General features: G+C 41.9%; 1 protein-coding gene across 11 annotated transcripts in view; it reads right to left on the bottom strand.

The window, feature by feature from the left end:
- MAP7D3 (MAP7 domain containing 3) overlaps nt 1–18,656 on the bottom strand; it is a 1,453,570-nt gene that overhangs the window by 535,659 nt on the left and 899,255 nt on the right. For all 11 annotated transcript variants that reach the window (XM_069612805.1, XM_069612807.1, XM_069612812.1 and 8 more), the window contains one exon: nt 11,504–11,639. In XM_069612805.1, the coding sequence (XP_069468906.1) occupies nt 11,504–11,639 (136 nt within the window). The remainder of the gene's footprint in view (nt 1–11,503; nt 11,640–18,656) is intronic.

Here is an 18,656-nt window from a genome sequence, read left to right as displayed (position 1 = left end):
GTCGATACCGGCACTATATAAACAATTGGATGAATTTGGCAAGGTGTCAGGCTTAAAAATGAACAGACAAAAGTCTGAAATATTGAACTTGTCGGTTAACCCGATGATGTGGAAAGATTGAGAGCTCCCTTACAGCTGACAGTGGCATATTTAGAAGTGGTATTGACAAAATCACTAGAACAAACATATAAAGCCAATTATCCCCATTTACTTACAAAATTTAGAAATGATTTGCAGAGATGGATTCTGCCAACAGTATCTTGGTTAGGAAGGATTACGGTAATACAAATGGTGACCCTTCCCAGGGTATTATATTATTTTCAGGCACTCCCTTTCCAAGTCCCGAAAAACTTTTTTCTTTTTAAATCACTCATGTGGGAAAAGAAGGAATGGTATGCAACGCTGAGGTTTGCTCCAGAACTCTCTAAAATGGCTCATGAGTAATGTAGGCGATTTCTCCATCTTCTTTGCTGGAATAAGTGGCATTACCAGTTTTTTTTTATTATCTTGGACGAGTTCTCTGCATGGGTGGAGGCATACCCCTGTCGGAGGGCAGATGCTGTGACAGTCGTTAAACGTCTTGTCCGAGATTTCGTACCCAGATTTGGAGTGTCAGTATCAAAAGCGACCAAGACTCCGACTTCATAAATAGTGTGGTAAAGGTACTCAACATTTGGAAATGTGCATCACATCTTACACTGCACACACGTTCACCAACCAGTAGGGGCAGTAGAGACGTAATGGGGTTATCAAAAACAAACTGACAAACTGTGCCACGAAACTGGGCTGAAAAGGCCCAATGTCCTTCCCCTTGTGTTGTTCAGTATGTGAAGTAACCCTAGCAGGAAAACAGGCTTACCTCCAAAAGATTTTGTATGGCCATCTTATGTGATTACCATTAGTCTCTGTTAGGCAGAATCCTGTGCAGTTACCTTGGGGAACACTGCAAAAAGATTAAGACTACAGGAGCAGCAGTAAACACAATTGGTAGCAGTCTGCTCCACCCAGATGTACCTGGTAGCTGTGGCTGAGAAGTCAGACTTCTCTCAAGAAGAGTAGGGAAGTATCTAGAGTATACACAATAGGGCCAAAACACTGTAGAGCAAACAAACACTGACCAGAGCGTTGTATAAAAAGTATATAGTTATTTATTTAAAAACACACTTGAAATAATATACCAGCACTCATCAGTAAAAGCATGTTAAAACTGTTAAAACCCAATCAGGTAAAGTAAACATACATCCCTTAATAACTATCAGACAAGTCAGGGTTAAAGCACACTATTTGTTAAGACAGGAGTGAGCGCTTAACCTAGATGGCACTCCAATAGTTTAGGTTAGAAAGGGAGAGAAAAGGCAGAGCATAAAATAAAACAGTTCCCAACACTATTCAAGAGGCACAGCAAAGGGAAGAAAGGCAGGTTATACTGTAGAGCCAAAGTTCATAGGCCAGGCCCACTTTAAGTGGAGCAAGCGAAAATGCGCCCAGGATCACATGGTTTAAAGTGTACTAAAGGTCTTTGCAGAGTGTCAAAAAGGAGTTGCAATAGTTCAAGAAACAAAGTTTAGCAGGTCTGGGGCCAACCCAGTATAGAAGTCAAGGATTTAGGGGACACCTTGAGCACTCTGTAGAAAGGGAGGCCAGGCAGGACACAGTACCTTAAATGGGAAGGAAGCTCCAGCGGGGGCAGTTGTTCCGGGCAGTGGTTGCAGTTTGTTGTTCCAGCCAGAGGAAGAGAGGATCTCGTCGTGGAGGAAGTCTGGAGACGTTGCACTGCCCAGGGATGAAACCAGCCACAGAGTTCCCGATTTAAAAGGTGCGGTCCTTTTATTCGCGGTCAAAAGTGGTGAGCTTGGCTATCCATCCGCCGGGGTGCTTGGCACGGGCGATTTGAACAAGTAACGCTTCTGGGAGCGAAAGTGGGCGAACTGGTTGGTCCCACCAGCTCAAAGGGGAGAAGACTCTCCAGCAGAAGATCTTCCCTGTTGTCGGGAAAAGTGGTGAGTACGTTGCTGCAGGGCTTCACCGGTGGTGTCGTCGGGTTGCAGGTGACTCAGCTTCTTCCTCGTCCGATTCTTAGGTCCTGTGGCGACTTCTGAAGTTCCAGTCCCAAAGGCCCTGCTTTTATGCAGAAAAACCCCCATTCATCAGCCTAGCTGTCAATCACACATGCTAAGTGGTGAGCCGGCGGCTCACCACTGGGCCAATCAGAGTAGAGTGCAACTTGGGTTGCTAAGGCAACGTAGTCCAGGGTGCCAATTCCCCCCTCCACCCTTCCTGTGGAACCCAGACAGAGTGGCACCACTTGGAAGGCTTCTGTGGAGAAGCCCGCCAAAATAGTGGAACAAAGGGCTCGACCTTGGTCAGAGTTACAGAGACGGACACAAACGCCATTTTAGAATCGAGTTCTGGCAAAAAGACCCAACCGGTGATTTAATATTAAATAAATAAACCGGCGGTATCTTTAACATTGCACCAAAAAGTGGTGCGTTTAAAATGAATGGGAAAATCCCATAGAGAATATGCCGGTGGAATATTTCGCGTGGTAACCACTGTCACCAGCCAGAAACTCGACGAGGGGGGACGGGACAGTGCCCCCACGAAAAACCGACCCAGGGGCAATCGAATTACCCCTTACCAGTACTTCCAAAATATGATGGTTTGTACTGGTTCTGTTCACAATTTTGGACTAGTAAAGCCAATGGTGACTTTACATGCCCTGGGAGACAGTAGTCAGTCCCAGGGTATGGAGTCTATGTTTGGGGGTCATGGTGACACCCCTGTGGTACTGCACTGAGGGTGCTGTGTACCACACATACAGAAAAACAGATACCCTATGGAATAAAAAGAAACCCCATAGCCCATAAACACATAAGTCAAAGGCATACCTCAAATCATGCCTAAGAGTGGGAGTAAAAGAGTCTCACTCTTAGCAGGAGAAAAAAACAAACCCCAAAAATCCTAGTGGGGGACTCACTAGGTTTGGGAAATTAGCCTTTTAAGTCTCCTCTTGTAAAAGGGGTCCGATAACCTGTATTTAACAGATGACAAATTATTAGGGGTATGTGAAGTCCTTAATCTCTTCGTCAGTTTTGTTCACATCCAGGTCGAGGCAGCTCTGCCTAGAAAACCACTTGTGCCCAGCCTCTCAGCAACTAGGAGTTTTTGGACTGCTGAAGAAACAAAGGAAGTCTGTTTTGGTGCCACATTGGAAGGGCACTCTGCAGGTTTCATTGGTCTCTAACTCAGCCATTAAACATGGGTACGATTCAGGAATACTAAAAGACCTATGGCCCTGGAGAGACTTCTGGCAGTACAAGAGATGGACCTGTAGGCACGGAGAGTGCACCTTGACAGGAAAGGGACCAATCAAAGGCATCTGGGCCCCCACCAGCAGAATCGCGCCTGGGTCGTAAGCTGGATGCAAAATGGAAATGATCAAACAGAAGTGTGGGAAGTGCGACCACCTTGCAGTTCATGGACACACGTAAACCAGTTATTTAATTCTCTGCTCCCGCAGCAGTAATTAAGCAGGAGCCCCCTACTGGGTGCTCAAGCTTGTTGCCGCCGGAGAGTAGATAATTAAATAACACGTCCACAGGGCAGACAGTCCTATGAATGCCAATCCTAATACAGCAAACATTTTCAAATCTGGAAATCTGTTTTCTGTATTAGGATGGCATTCATAGGACCGTCTTATTCTGTGAGCGAGGCAAACACGTCCTGTTCATTTAACAGAGCGTGTTTGGCTTGTTCTTTCAAAAGGACTTGTATGGTCCAGTGGTTGAGGGTTAGTCCTTTAAACTATGCGACTCGGGTTCAAATCCCTGCCGGTGTTATTTCTGGATGATTCAAATTCTGTTTTAAAAAAAACTATATTTGTGGCCCAGGAAACAAAAGGCAATGACTCCAATTCAGGCGGTGTGACTGAAGGAGCAATCCCTACATCACTGGACCACAGGAGTCTCTGCTAATGAAAGTGCCCATTACCGTGTTGCAATGCAACACAGCAATGAGCACCATGATTGCCATTACACAGGTAAGGAAATGGACTACACACGTCCCCTCGTGCAGTCTAATTCCTTAGCTGCTTTCACAGTGCTCTTTGTCATTCTGTAAAACAACACGGCAAAAGGAGCTATGAATGAGGGGGACACTTGTGGTCCAGTGGTGAAGGGTTACCTCTTCTACCACTGGGCCAGAGTTCGAGTGCCATAAAAAAGACTAGTGGGGATTTGAACTCTGATCTAGTGGTTTAAAGGGATAGCGCTTAACCACAAGAGTCCATTCCTAAGAGCAAGGCAAACATGCCTTGTTAAATAAACGGGACGTTGATTGAAAGGAATAATATGTCTGCATTTAAATTGAGTGCTGTTGCTTCATTGGGGAGGTTACCAGGGAGTGGTAGTAAGTTGCCAACTATTGTCGCGACTAAAGATGCGCTTGTTTGGTGGTTGAGACTTTTTAGTGGGAATCTGTATCTCAATTATTGGGCCTCACTTTGGCTTAATCTGGGTTTACAGATTGCCAGTAAAGTCATTTTGGAGAAGTTGGGCTTTAAAGGGGGTTTTGTGCATTGGGGATGTAATACGAGATGGTCGTGTGCCAACGTTTGAGGAGGTACAGGAGACATCTCATCTGATTAACAGGTAAAGAGTAGATTTGTAATGTTGCAAACACTATTGCGTGAGAGGTTATCTATGTTACCGTTAGAAGAGGGACTGTTGGAGTTGCAAGGTTATTCAGTCATGACTGCGAATGGCGAGTACTTATACTAATTTGATGCCGGAGAATTCAGCAGTTGTTGATCATGGGAAGAGAGTATTAGAGAAGTGGATGGAGGAGTTGGGGTGTGAGATTACGGAGAAAGAGTGGGAAAATGTGTGGTGTGTGGGATACAGGAGCAAGTTGGATCTCAAGTAGCGGCTTATTCACCAGAAAATATTAGGACATTTATATTGGACACCGGTGTGTACGTGTAAATTAGGTTTGCCTGATAGTGATTTGTGGTGGGGATGTAATAGGGAGAGTGGGACGCTCATTCACATGTTGTGGTATTGTTCTCGTGTGTTGGACTTCTGGATGGAGATAATTAGCTCTATCCAATTATTAGTGAGTAAATCTTTATTACACACTGCCCTAATCCAATATGGACGAATAGCGGTCATGTCACATTATTGTCCGACGAGTACGTGATCCCGTAGTAAAGCGGTCATGTGACAGTAATTTCACACGTGACCGCGATCCCATAGCAACAGAAATACGGATGTTTCTGTTCCATTTGCAGGTTATCATGCCGCCAGAATCCACTTCATTGAGAAGAACGCAGAAAACTAACTAAGGTAAGGCAACCTCCAACTTTTCTATAGCTCAAAGCGCTAACGCCACAATAGTAACCTATAATGTGGCGCAATGCAAAACGTAGATGTTTAAAACAACATTGTTTATTCCCAGTCAGAAAAGCACTTAACTGGCTTTCATCCCATGTAGACCGTGCTTTGAAAAATCCCATTTTGAGAAGCGAGAGTGTCTCCATTACATCTATCACAGCACGCAACTACTGTCCTCTACAAACAAATATAGCATACTCAGAAGCAAGCAAAAAAACTGCAATCTGCAAATTGCAAAACAGTGAGTGCCTTTTCAAATTACATTACCATGATGTCTTATTTAGTGCATAAAGACTCTCAATTAATGAAACATACAAATCTTGAGTACTTATGTTAACGTTTGGTTTCACATACAACTAACTTCATTATTTCTTTTTATTCATGTTTGACAAATGAAATGCAAATTTATTTTGATGATCAAGAACCAATATCATTAAGAAATAGTGGTGGTGACAAAGTTGAAATACAAAAACAAAATATGTTTTTTTCTGGTTTTGCTAACTTTACACATATGTCGATGCTCTAAGCAAGCTCCCTTCTGAAAAACTGTCTGAAATGTTTATAAGACACTGAAACACATGTCCAGAGTCCCAAACAATTTGTAAACAAACCTAACAAAAATTTGACTTTGAAAAAACAACAGCAATAAATAATACTGTCAAAAACAGCAAACCAGAGTTCCTCTCTTCATTTTTGAAATACAATTAAGAGAAATAGCAGAGGGCACAAATACAGGTTTCCAAATTGTCTTTCTATCAAAGAAAAACTAACAATTGATGTGTTTGTCTGATCAGTCTATGACAAGGAAACCGACGTGCAGCCCTACATTACTCTACTAATAGAAAAATGGCTCGCCAAGGAGTTGTGCAAGGCTGAAAAGGACTGTAGAGTCCTCAATCTATCTTTTAATCTGGACGGAGGTATTGGACAGATTAGATGTGATTTTGTCCATGAGCTTTCCTAGGACGCCTGTATAGGTATTGCTGGTGTCTAGTAGTGGAAGGTGTGAGATTGCTCGGCAATATGGGCAGTGGATTGATAAGGTACTTCTGGTTGCGGTGAAACAGGTGTTGATGGTATGGAAATCAAGGAAGAAACATCGGGTTACGAATTGGATAAATGATGTGTTGATGTTATCAGGGTTTGAGAAGGTGATGTTCCAAAGGCAGGACAGGGGAGATAAATATCTAGCTCTCTGGACACTGTTCAATGATTTTTATGGTGAATGAAGACTTGAGAGTTGTCTGTAATTGGTCTGTTTGTTGAATTGGTGGTAAGGATTGTGATGTTCTGGGATCTTTAGGTCTATTTGTTTCTGTGTTTTGTTTGTTTGTTTGTCCTGTCTGTGGGAGTGTGTTTGTGTGGTAGTGGGGTTTTGTGTGTGGAGGATTTCTGTTTAGGTTACTATGCATAGGGAGGAGGAATTTGTATTGCCTGTGAGTGTTATTGATGTGTTTAATGTATTTTATTGGCCGTGACATGTTTCCCTATGTATTATTGAGCATTAGAAAGCATTTTTATTTTGTTAAACTACTCATAACTGTTTTTCTTTTTGTTGTATTTGAGATCATTAAATAAAGGTTGGGGAGAAAATAAAAATAAATAAATACATAAAATAAACGGGGCGGGTTTGCCTTGTTCACAGGGTAGGCATTCTTATGAATGCCATCCTAATACAGTAAACACATGCTTTTCAGATTTTTCTGAAAAGTGTTTGTTGTACTAGAATTGGCACTCATAGGAATTCCTGCCCTCTGAACTTTTCATTCTCTGCTCTACGGCAGTAACAAGCTATAGCTCCCACTAGGAAGCTCTTGCTGGATTACTGCTGCGAGAGCAAAGAATTCAAATTACACCGAAATGTGTTTCTGCACACACAATGGATGCCTCCAAGTCAGAACTTGAAGGCACATTTCCAGCTAATTTTACATAGGAACTTCTGTTAAAAACTAAATATATATTTTTGACTATGGCCAATATTTTTAGATAACATTTTTAAGAGAACTTCCTCTTTAAACTAAGCTATTTTTATACAGCCTCTTTCCAACAGCTTTGTCATAACCCCCAATGCGTCCTAATCTCCTCTTGCCTGTTTAACATCTATGTGAGCTCCATGGCTATGCTGATAAACTCTTTCAATACCTCAATTCCAGGTTTGCACTGATAACTCCCATATTTCATTCAACACTCCTGCAGGAATTCGACTTGATCCCTTCTTTCTTTCAAAATATTAAATACTAAACCATTGACGAGAACATCAGCTGTGACGCTAAACAAAGTTGAAATCTTCCACTTTAGTGAGTCCCCCCTTCCCTTTCTACCCGCATGGCCATTGGGGGTCACTCTGCCTTTTTACATCCAGCATCAACAGCCATAATTGAAACTGAATATCAGCATCCCAAAACTTGCTATGCAATCTGTGAGAAACCTGCAGATCTGTCATCCAGGTGGCCAGGACACGGCATTCGCTATTGGATCCAGTTCCTGGGGGTTGACCAGTGGGTGAGGATCACCTGGATGCGGGGTCTTCGGTGAGTGGAAGTGGGACACCGAGGATTGAGACGCGGTATCCCCATCTTTATAAGACCCATCCTACCCTGTAAGATATTTAGAAGACCCGCCCCCTCTTTCTAACACGAACAATTTCTTACACTGTAACAGACAACGGACTAACATCAGAGCCGTTTACCTGACATGTACCAACACAGGGGTCAGGCAGAGTCAGGCAATTGACACTAACCATGCACACCTGACGGCTCTTTACCTTCACTACAGTGATAAAGGGTGGAGAACGAAAGCCCACTTCGGGCAAGCCCGAACGCACAAGTAAACAGCTACACCAAACCGGCAGTTCAAACGGAGGAGAAAGGAGGCGAGACCTGGAAGGACAGCGAAGGGGGGACTGCCTTTGCCCTTTTTTTTTTTTAAAACGGTTTTTATTAATTTTTAAAACAAACAAACAATACAAACCAAACTGGCAGCGCTTTTTGCAACAATCACATGAACATCAATTAGTCAAGACCACTGCTCCCCCAATCCTTACCCCCTCAAGAGCTTGTTTGTCCTTCACTTTCCTTCTGAGTCTGCAGAATCCGTTATTGTTCCAAACAGTCCTGCTATTAATACTCTCCATGCCATCAGGGTACCCACTTCTTCTTCCCCACTCATGCTACATGCCTCCTGCCATACCATCGTTTCAGCCTCCGCCCATTTCTGCAATTCCCGCCACCATACCTCCACCCGTGGCTTATGACACTGCTTCCATCCCTTGGCAATCCTCTGTTTTGCGAGGACATATGCCAAGTCCTTCAATTTCCCAACATGTTTAAGTTTCCGTGGTCTGGGAAACCCTCCCAATATGCAGGCCCAGGCTGTATCTTTAATGAGCGTGACCCCTTTGTCTGCTAGTTTTTGCGCCACTTCTCCCCATAAACTCTCAATCACTGGGCAAGACCAAAACATGTGTGTCATATCAGCATTTTCCTTGTCGCATTTTGGGCACGCTTGTCATCCCGCATTTCCGAACTTAGATATTCTCATCGGGGTCACATAAGCTCTGTGCGTTATATACAACTGTATTTGTTGTAATCTAGCATCTCTTGACACCTTCTTGTGATATCCCATAGCACGCTCCCACATCCCATCCTCCATCTGTGCTCCCACCTCGTTTCCCAATCCAACCTCAAATGCATCAACTCGTTCCCAAGCCGGGTCATCACCATCTCATACAATCTAGAGATCTCATGCCCCCTTCTGATATGTCATATATTGTGCCCTTGCCCTTTTCAACTCAGACTTGCAAAGCCTCTGAGAGAAATCATAAGACCAGAAGTTACAGCTGGTGCGTGGAGGAACAGATGTTAACGGTGCACAGCGGCCTCCCTAATTGATAACACAGATGGGGAGGTATGCTGGCTACTGTGGTACCGTCCTTGACTCCAGAGTAAAGACCAGCGAATTGGTTCAACACAGCCAGTGAGTCGAAGGAAGTGGATAGCAAACCGATGTGTGTTGAGGCCAAGGTTGCAAGTGGAAACATTAGATGAATGCAGGAACCGGAAACAAAGAACTTGTGTGTGTTTGAACTTTTTGTGAAATCCCAAAGAAGGGCCAGCTGCAGAGTGGTCAGGCGCCATAGGAGTGCTCAGTAGAATGACTTTCGCTGGCCTCTTATGTAGAAAACTGAAAGTACCAAAAGGCCCTAGGAAAGGGTGCTGTGAGATTTCAGAGTGGTCCTACAAAGGTCAAATCAAATCCTTCGTACAATCGAAAGTCTCTGACCCATGGCAGAGAGAAAACTAGGGGAAGGGAACCCCGCTTTCTTATAAGATTGTGAACTGTGAAATAAGGCAAGTGTGAACCCGACAGAAGGATGGCGAAAGAAAGCTAGGAGAAGGGAACCCACGCTTTCTGATGAAAATAAGCAAATCATGAACTGTTTTGAAATTTCATTAACTGTGTTAAAGAAGGCCCTAGTGAACCCGACAGTACGGGCCACTTTACAAGGAGGATCTGAGGCCGATGGAGGGAGATGCTAGGGGTGAAGCGCAATCGCCCAGGTGCAAAACCACTGAAGGAACTTTTTGTTGTTTGTCATTGTGAACCTGCAGGCCTTCTAAGACAAGAGACTTTGTCAGGAAAGGGACTTAGCCTCTGAAGGTTTTTGATATCGTTGAACTAAACTGTGAACCTTGTGCTAACGAGGCCCAGGAGTGTGCTGTAAGTCCCGCCTTGTCCTGTGCTTAACGTGGGGCAGAAAGTCCCAGCCAAACCATCCTGACTTATTTTTGTGAACACCTATTTCTTTTCTGGTGAACATTATCCCACACTCTTTTTGTAAGTTAGTAGTAAGGATTTGCAATAGTTTTTTTTTAGTATAGGCCCTTTTCATTTGACAAGGCGCCACTAGAACTGGCTTATTATTTGATTATTGTAGCTTGCTCCCATCTTAGCTTTAGGTTTAGATTAGGCGTTTTCTCACCCTGCATACAGTTTAATAAACACTGTTGAACTGTGACCACCACTTGTGTCTGTCTTTACTGTTGCCACACCATGAGTTCCTTACAAATCCAAAGTACCACAGAAACAGGCCAGGTAGCTGTTCCATTGCAGTGCTTGGCACCAAACACTAATATTTAAAAGAAACTAGGAACAATACTTCATATAGTCTATTCCGCCACAAACTAAAATCACACTTGTGAGACTGGGCCTTACAATAACTTACCCTTCCACCTCACATGGCCCCCTTTCCCTGCCACTCTATGTGTAAATAAATGTATACGACTCCACACGCTTTCTATACATTTGCTTGATGTACCATATAGTTCCACTTCCTTGTAACAACTGTAAAGATTTACAATGATGTTTTCTGCATTATTGCATAATGAATTTTCACTTTGCATTCTTCAACAGGCATACCCTTTTCCAGCGCTCTGAAGCAATAGCTTTGTGATCTGTGCTTTACAAACTTTCAAAACTAATATGTTTGTAGTTCCGGGTGTAGTTTTCGGTTTAACACAAATAGAGACAGAATTTTCAGCAGCACAGACCTGAATAAAAAAAACAGATCCCCTCAAAATGTCTGGTGGAAACAAAATGTGCTCCCGCCCTAGATGTGGAAAAACTCAAATGATAATCATAGTATGAATACAACTTATCTAAAAAGTATAACATTGGGTTTATTAACGATTAAGATGAACACACCATGCTAAGGTAGAGAAAAGTACAATATTGTCATGTTGAAGTCACAAAGGCATCCAAACAGTCAGTCACACACACACTTGTGAAAGAGCGGTTTACTTTTAGAATAGCACTGAACCAAAGTGACATGCTAGAGGGTTGTAAACAAAATAAGAAGGTGCAGAAAAGTAGAACCTTTACTTGAACACACTTCTTAGTAACTAAATACTAGATTAGTTGAATATTAGAAACAGTATTCTCGATACAATAGGTCAACAAAAATACTTTCAGTCAAACAGTAAGCAGTAAATATGCTTAGCGCAAGGTGCTTGCTGGATTGCAATGATATTTCCAAATGCAACTCTTGTCATTTAATCTCAGCTCAGACCTTATTCAAGTGTATATATGTCAATGACAAAAAGGACAAACATTACCTTTCTTCTTCTGCTCTCTGAACTTTATCTTTCTCATCTCGCTCTCTTTGCTCCCTTGCAATGCGTCGTTTCTCTGCCAGATTTTTGGCAGCTTCTTCGGCAGTTATTGTCCCTGAAGGTATTTTACTACTCACATCTGTAAAATAATGGAGCTGTAATTTGTATGACGTTTTAAAACACAACATTCATTAGTGTGAATTCCTTTTGTAAGTACAAACCTTTCATAGATATTGAAATATTGATCAAGTTCTGAATCAGTAAGTAAACTTTCTGCATACATTATAACACTGACACTGCTGGCATTATTATTGTAGTGATGTATGTCTGACTGGTTTGAAGTGGACTGTTTACTTATTTTGGGATAAAGTTGGTCATCAACGCTGGATCCAAAACCGTTGCATGAACATCTGGAAAAAATACTAAACAGTCCAAGTAGTGTAATGCCTTACAACCTGGTCATTTGCCATGTACAGAACCTCAAATCAGCTCTCTCAAGGATGGTCATTATAGCATAGCATGTTTTGATGCGACTACTATACCTATGGGAACAACAAGACGTTTCTACAACCACCTATCCAGTCTACAAACACTAAAACAACAAAAATAGATGGGCATAACCACCACAAGTTTCTAAATTCCTTTCAGATCCTGTGAGATCCTCAAGCATATGTCTTGCTCTCGTTTAGCTTTTAATAAATTGTTAGTTGTTGACCAGGGACTGTGGCAGCAAGACATCTGCACCAGGAAGGACTATTGGTAATAATAAGAAGCTTAATGGAATCATAATAGAATGCATTTTAAACATGCCGTTTGTGTGATTTACTAGGCGGCTGAGGTATTATGGGGCAATCTTCAAGATATAATAACTCTGATGGCATATGAACTGAGTAATGGTCTTACTTTCTTGATTTACACAAGGAACCTACACCCACATCATGTGGAAATGATGCCTCAAACACAGTCATTCGCTCCAACAGTCTGATCCAACTTTAGTAGAGAGCAGTTAGACTGTACCTTTCTTGCCTCAGTCATTCTGTCCCTGGTCAACATGATGAACACAAGAAAGACCTTTCCATCCTTTACATGCCACCAGAGTTAGTGTACCCTTAGGAATGCCACAAATCTGAAGAGGTTGAAACATGTGGCCGATTAACACAAAAGCCGGGCAGTGTGTGGATCAGAATGGAACCAGTAAGAAATACATTAGTAGATCTCAGTTTTCTCACCCGTGTACTGTATACAGACAAACTTGTGTCCCAAGAAATAAGAGGGGATGCAAAGTCATGGATTTTTTATTGTGTGTTGACTATTGAATGAAGGGTGCAATTGATATTTTTAGGTGTCAAGAGATAGTGGAGGTGATCCTAGATAGGCGCATCTGCAACCTACGGACAGATGTTATAACTAAGACAAGCGAGTGAGGCTTTAGATTAGCAAGGTGAAACAGTCGAGTGCCCGTCATGGATCAGTCGTGTGGTGAAAATGACAACCTTATTTGATGGAGTGTGATCAGCAGAACACATTGAGAATAAAGTGCATCATCTTTGTTGTACAAAAGGGTCAATTGGATGATGGCCTATTGAGTTGTGTGCAACTTAAAAGGGGAAGCTCAGAAAAACAATGTCAGGATGGAGGTAGAACAGGTGTGTGAACGGGGTCTGCTCTAAAAAGGACAATACAACTGAGTCCAATTACCCTAATCTACCCTAATTGATGTCTGAAATTTCCAACTTTGAAGTACAACCTAAGGTCCCAAGGTTTCTACAATCAAATTAGATCCTGGAATATGGTGTCGCACTCCCCTCTGGCAGAATTCTCTTAGAATGTCTGCACATTTAGAATTCAGAATGTGCACAGCCATCCCTTCCCTGATAGAGCCCTAATGTAGTAACTGCTGTTACAGCCATTATATTCCCACATACAGAGCCTGCGGCAGTCAATCAGCATATATTGCTCATGTTACAATTCATCCTTAGGATAAGGGGAGGGGGGTTCTGTTACGCGCATGAAGCAATGGCAGCTCTGTGACAGAGCTCTGACGGGGCACGGAACAGCTAATCTATACTCCTGGACCGTGTTCTATCCACCGCTGCAGCAGGACCCTTGGAGCAGGGGGGGGGGGGGGGTTTGTGGGATGGACACCCGGTGGCACCCGCAAAGAGCCTTAGCCCCCTGACAGCCTGGATATTCTGTCCAGGGATCTGACGGCCTGGAGGGAAAGATGGTGGTTTTTGGTGGCGACTGCACCCTTGGGGGATGTGACATCGACCCAAATGCGGACAGTGGCATTGCTGTGGTAGGCAGGGGGAGCAACAGACTATGCAACCTCACAGCGGGGCTTGCTTCTTTCTCTGAAGCTCCCCTGCCGAGCATAGATTGTGAGCAAGGCCTGGGATCCTTGCCTGCCGGAAACATCTGTGCTGCTCTGGGCGCCTCTCCCGTGCTCTCGGGAGCTTCACTGCAGTCCCCGCTACGTGCCGCACTCTTTCCGATTGGTCTTCCCCTCGGCTGCCTCCCCAATATAACATACGGTGTTGCTCCCCCCGCCTGGGTCAGCATTGATTGCACTTTAAAGCCTGGAATAAGCTGCCATATGGACTCGGCACCCCTCCACCACACTGCCTGTCCCAGTACGTTGGAGGACTGGGGGGAGTTACTCCAATGTGCTAGTGTGACTTTTTCTTCTGCCCCAAAAGATGTTTTCAAAGTTATCCCACAAGCTTGAGGGCCATCCAAAGACAGTTTCTGCGCCATAGATTAAAGCCGCCACTGCTTTTTGTTTGTAAAACTTTAGTGTGGGAACCAATGAGAACTTGCCATATTTTTTTTATCTAAAGCTGTAGCTTGAGCACTTAATTGACGACATTTAGCTTTTGTTTTCTCAACCCAAGTATGATAATTTATATTGGAATTCAACCACAAACCCAGGTATTTTACCTGTTTTACCTGTTATAGTGGTTCGCCATCAAGGTGCCAGTTGAATTTCTTGGATGCACATTTGGCAAGATTTTGTAATGTTAAAACAGATTTACTTGGATTTATATGCAACCCATTGTTTTGAACATATTGTTCCAACACATGAAGTTTTTGTTGTAAACCAATGGGTGTAAGATCCATTAGTACTAGATTGTCTGCATATAGGATTCCATTCAACGTAGAATCAACTATTTTAGGATCAAATAATTTTGCTTCCCCAAGTGCTTCACCAATGTCAGAAATAAAGGCATTGAAAATTATGGCTGCAAGAGGACACCCTTGTTTGACTCCACAGTGGGTACAAATGGGTTTAGACAAAGTGCCACTTGCATCCAAACAAATGTAGGTTTCAGTGTCGGTATGCAAATCCTTGATAGCATATAAAAGGCTATCAGGACAATTCCAGGTTTTTAATTTCATCCAAAGGATTTCCCTGTCTATGCTATCAAAATCATGAGACAGGTCGACAAATGCAAAGTACACTTTTGATTCTTTCATTATCATGTCCATTTTCATTAAATTAATGAGTATTAGATTTAAGCAACAGCCAACACCCTTCACAAACCCGCTTTGTCTAACGTCTATATGTTTAGTTAGAACTAGCCATTCCATTAATTTATGCTGAAGTTGAGTTGCATTAATCTTGCCTATTACATCTAACAAGGCAATATGCCTATAGTCCATTGGGTTTGATAGGTTGCCTTTTTAAAAAAATAGGAACCACAATGGCTTTCTTCCACGACACCGAGGTAAGCAACTTCCATATTTTATGAAATAGGACCTTGCAAAACTCTGCCCAGGCTTCTGGATCAGATTGTAGCATCACATTTGTTATGCCATCCGGACCTGGTGCACGAGAATTTGAAAGTTTAATGTTTGACAAAATTTCATCCTGATCAAACTGAATATTCCAATGTAAGAGGGCTGGCATCGGAGGATCCGGGAGTGTTACCCTTTTTTGAGAACAGCATCGAAAAATGCTCAATCCATTTTTTTTCAGTGACCATGTTTTTATTCGAAGCCAACTGTATTCCAGATTCGTTGTTGATAATTGACCAGAAATCTGAAGAGTTTTTCTTTTTTAGGCACTTCATTGTTTTTTCAGGATCATGTTGTTCCGTTAGAGCATGATGTGCCATTAACCAATTCTTATAGTTTTGTGTTATCTTTTTCCTCATCTTGAACTGATCCACTTTACTGTCATTTTTTAGTTGTCGCAAGGCCCTGCACATTCCTCTTTTTCTCATGGCAATTTCAGGATTGTAACTATGTGTGTGCTTATGAGACGGAGTACCATTCGGATTTCTCAAGATCTTATATTGTTCTAACAGAGGTGTGTAATCTACACCCAACAAGTCAATGCGTTTCTCATATTCGTTTTTCAAGGTACTCACTTGCTGTGAGTTGAGTTTTAATCTATTTCCATTGCAATTTGGTATTCTATTCCAATTCCATATTGTTGATGACGATTGCTGTGGCATTTCAAGATGTACTAATACCATGTTATGGTCGCTGACTAATGTGTTATGAACTTCAAAATTTAAGATCCGTAATGATAGATTTTCTGATACAAAAATGTAAACCAATATGGATTTTTGATTGTTCCTTTGCCAGGTCGATTTGGCAGGTATGTCTCCCTCGACATTACCATTTAACCTGAAAATTCTCCGTAAAGTTAGTTCTTCAGACCATTTTTGCACCAGATTCTGTTTCCTTGGAGGTTCATTCTTACTTCTCCTTATAAGATCTAAGTTAAGATCTCCACATAGAATTCGGCCGGCGCAGCTGTCTTTGATCATCAATTCATCAATTAAGTCCATGATTTGTTCAACAAAAGCCATAGTACCAGCCTTACAATGATGCCAATACAGATTTATGATTGTGCCAGATGTTTATTTTCATCATTACCACTCCTACTGATGGTAACAACTTAAATATATGATGATATATTTTTATACTCCATCACTGCAACCAGATGTGTTTTTTTACAAGAGTGAGAAGACCTGCACTCGGGCGGCCTTTATTTCTTTTAATAGCAGGATTAAAAGCTATTTCATAATTCTCTGCTATGGGACAGATGTCCAACCAAGTTTCTTGCAGACATATCATGTCTACCTCACTAACCCACTTTTCTTTGGAGTTGAACAAATGAGAAAAACCTCTTGTATTCCACAAGCCAATAGTTAGACAATCATCTTTTGGCTTTAATAGACATTAGCTGCGAGTGTTATTTGCTAAAGTTGCTGCTAGCCAATTCCACTCGCTATGAGGTACTTGATTTTCGTCTCTTCCATTTGTTTGTGAGGTTTGAGGAGTATTTTTTACTGTAATTCGGATTTGCTCAGCTTGTTTTGTTTTTTGATTGCTGGACTGATCTTGTCGAAGCAGATTGAATTGCTTATAATCCGATTTTCAGCTCTCATCTATCATTGTTTGTGAATTTGGCTGAGTTTCATTCGAAAGTTGTTTCGGCTGACATTCAGTCATGGGAACCACATTATTTGCTTTTTTACTCATGATGGAAGTATCTACTTCGACAATGTCGAAGCCACAGGGTAATAAAGCTGTAGCGCCCTGCAGTAAAGTTTCACACACTCATCTGGAGTTTACATATAAAAACACTATCTAGAGCAATGTCACTGGACTCAATAGTACGTAACACAGGAACATGATGAAACAAACTTAATACATTTTTCCTGTTCATTGTGAGTCCATCATGGATATTTATGAATCTTTCTAGGCTTAGACAATATTTTGCCTATATTTTGTTGATATTACTTTTCTCACCATTTGTGTTGCTGTTATTTCCTTGAGCTTTGGAAAAATTTCCCTTCCCCTTACGGGGATTGCGGTCTAGGAGCACGTTGTTGGTCATATATTTTTTTGTGCAAAACAGATTATCTTCTTCCAATTTTTCATCATCTGCAGGTTTGTCATTAGAAGCCATATTCATCATTGGGGATATGTTCACTTGGTTTATCATCGTTAATGTGAATTTGTTTCTTTTTTCGTCTAAGGTTTGGAAGGGGCTCTCTGTTTGTTCATGTGAGTCCGCGATGGTCATTTGTGGATCAGTCACCCATTCGCAAAGACGCCCAGTCGATGGTACATCGGCTTTTCTTCTTGACTCAGCGGGTCCTGTCAAACAGCCGTTTCAATCGCCACATTTCCCTGATCACATCCCATTTGTTTGACTTCCTGTGAGTCTTTGTATGTTGAAAGATTCATTAGTGTCTAGATGTCGGCTGCATCAGACTATTACTGCATCTTGATCCGAAATGGAGGACATGGGCGTCTCCTTTTGCGTTTCATGAGCTTTCAAGGGAGTTTTTTTTTTTTGTATTTCTTTATTTGAGCACCCATCTGCATTATTTTGCAATGTACCGCAACTATTAGCCGATAAATTAACAGTAAACTGATTTGAGATTTCTTAAAAATGCTCAAGCCCTGTTTGTTTTTTTTCCCTTTTTTGTGTTTTTTTTATTTCTTTTTTTTTGCAATACTCCTTTTGTATCTTGTTTTCATCTGTTTTTTGCAAATATATCAAACAGCCCCTTAGGGTCTTGTACATTTTTTTCCTGCAGATCTTCTCTCTCACTTAAGCCATCTTTAGCCATTTCTTTGCCATTTCTTAGCCATTTTTCTTTTTTTGTACCATGAACTTCATTTGCGCTGACATTAGCGCTTGTTTTTATCTGATCTTCACTGACATTTTGTGCATCTTTTATTTCAATTATTTCAATTATTTCTTCCACTTGGGACCTCTCCAAGCTTTCAATATTTCTGTTTTCACTCTATTTGGGTTTTGTGAAACAAACAAGCTCTTTTGCTGATTTGTTCTTACCACTTTTAGGTATATCCAACCTTTTCTCTTGCAGACCATCCACTAAGATTTCGCGCTCAGCCCTGGGTGCAATAAAGGATTCCTCTGAAAGCGGGAGGCACCCTTGCCAAGTTTTTCCTTGTCCTTTTGTACGCGCGGGATTGAATTCTATGTCAAGACCGGAGGCTCCCATTATGCTTCTCTTTCTTTATTTATATATTTAAAGAAAGGCTCAGCAGCAAGGTATTTTTGTGCACCAAGTGTCGTATGAGTAAACATAGAAAAGGGGGTGCACCAAATATACAATATAACAAGAAAACATAATATAACAGTAGTATTTCCAGAGTTCTGAAT

The sequence above is a fragment of the Ambystoma mexicanum genome, chromosome 5p, assembly GCF_040938575.1.
Source record: "Ambystoma mexicanum isolate Mex_15411 chromosome 5p, UKY_AmexF1_1, whole genome shotgun sequence".
Taxonomy (NCBI): domain Eukaryota; kingdom Metazoa; phylum Chordata; class Amphibia; order Caudata; family Ambystomatidae; genus Ambystoma; species Ambystoma mexicanum.
Note: the sequence above shows the minus strand (reverse complement) of the source record. Positions and strands in the feature narration are given on the sequence as shown.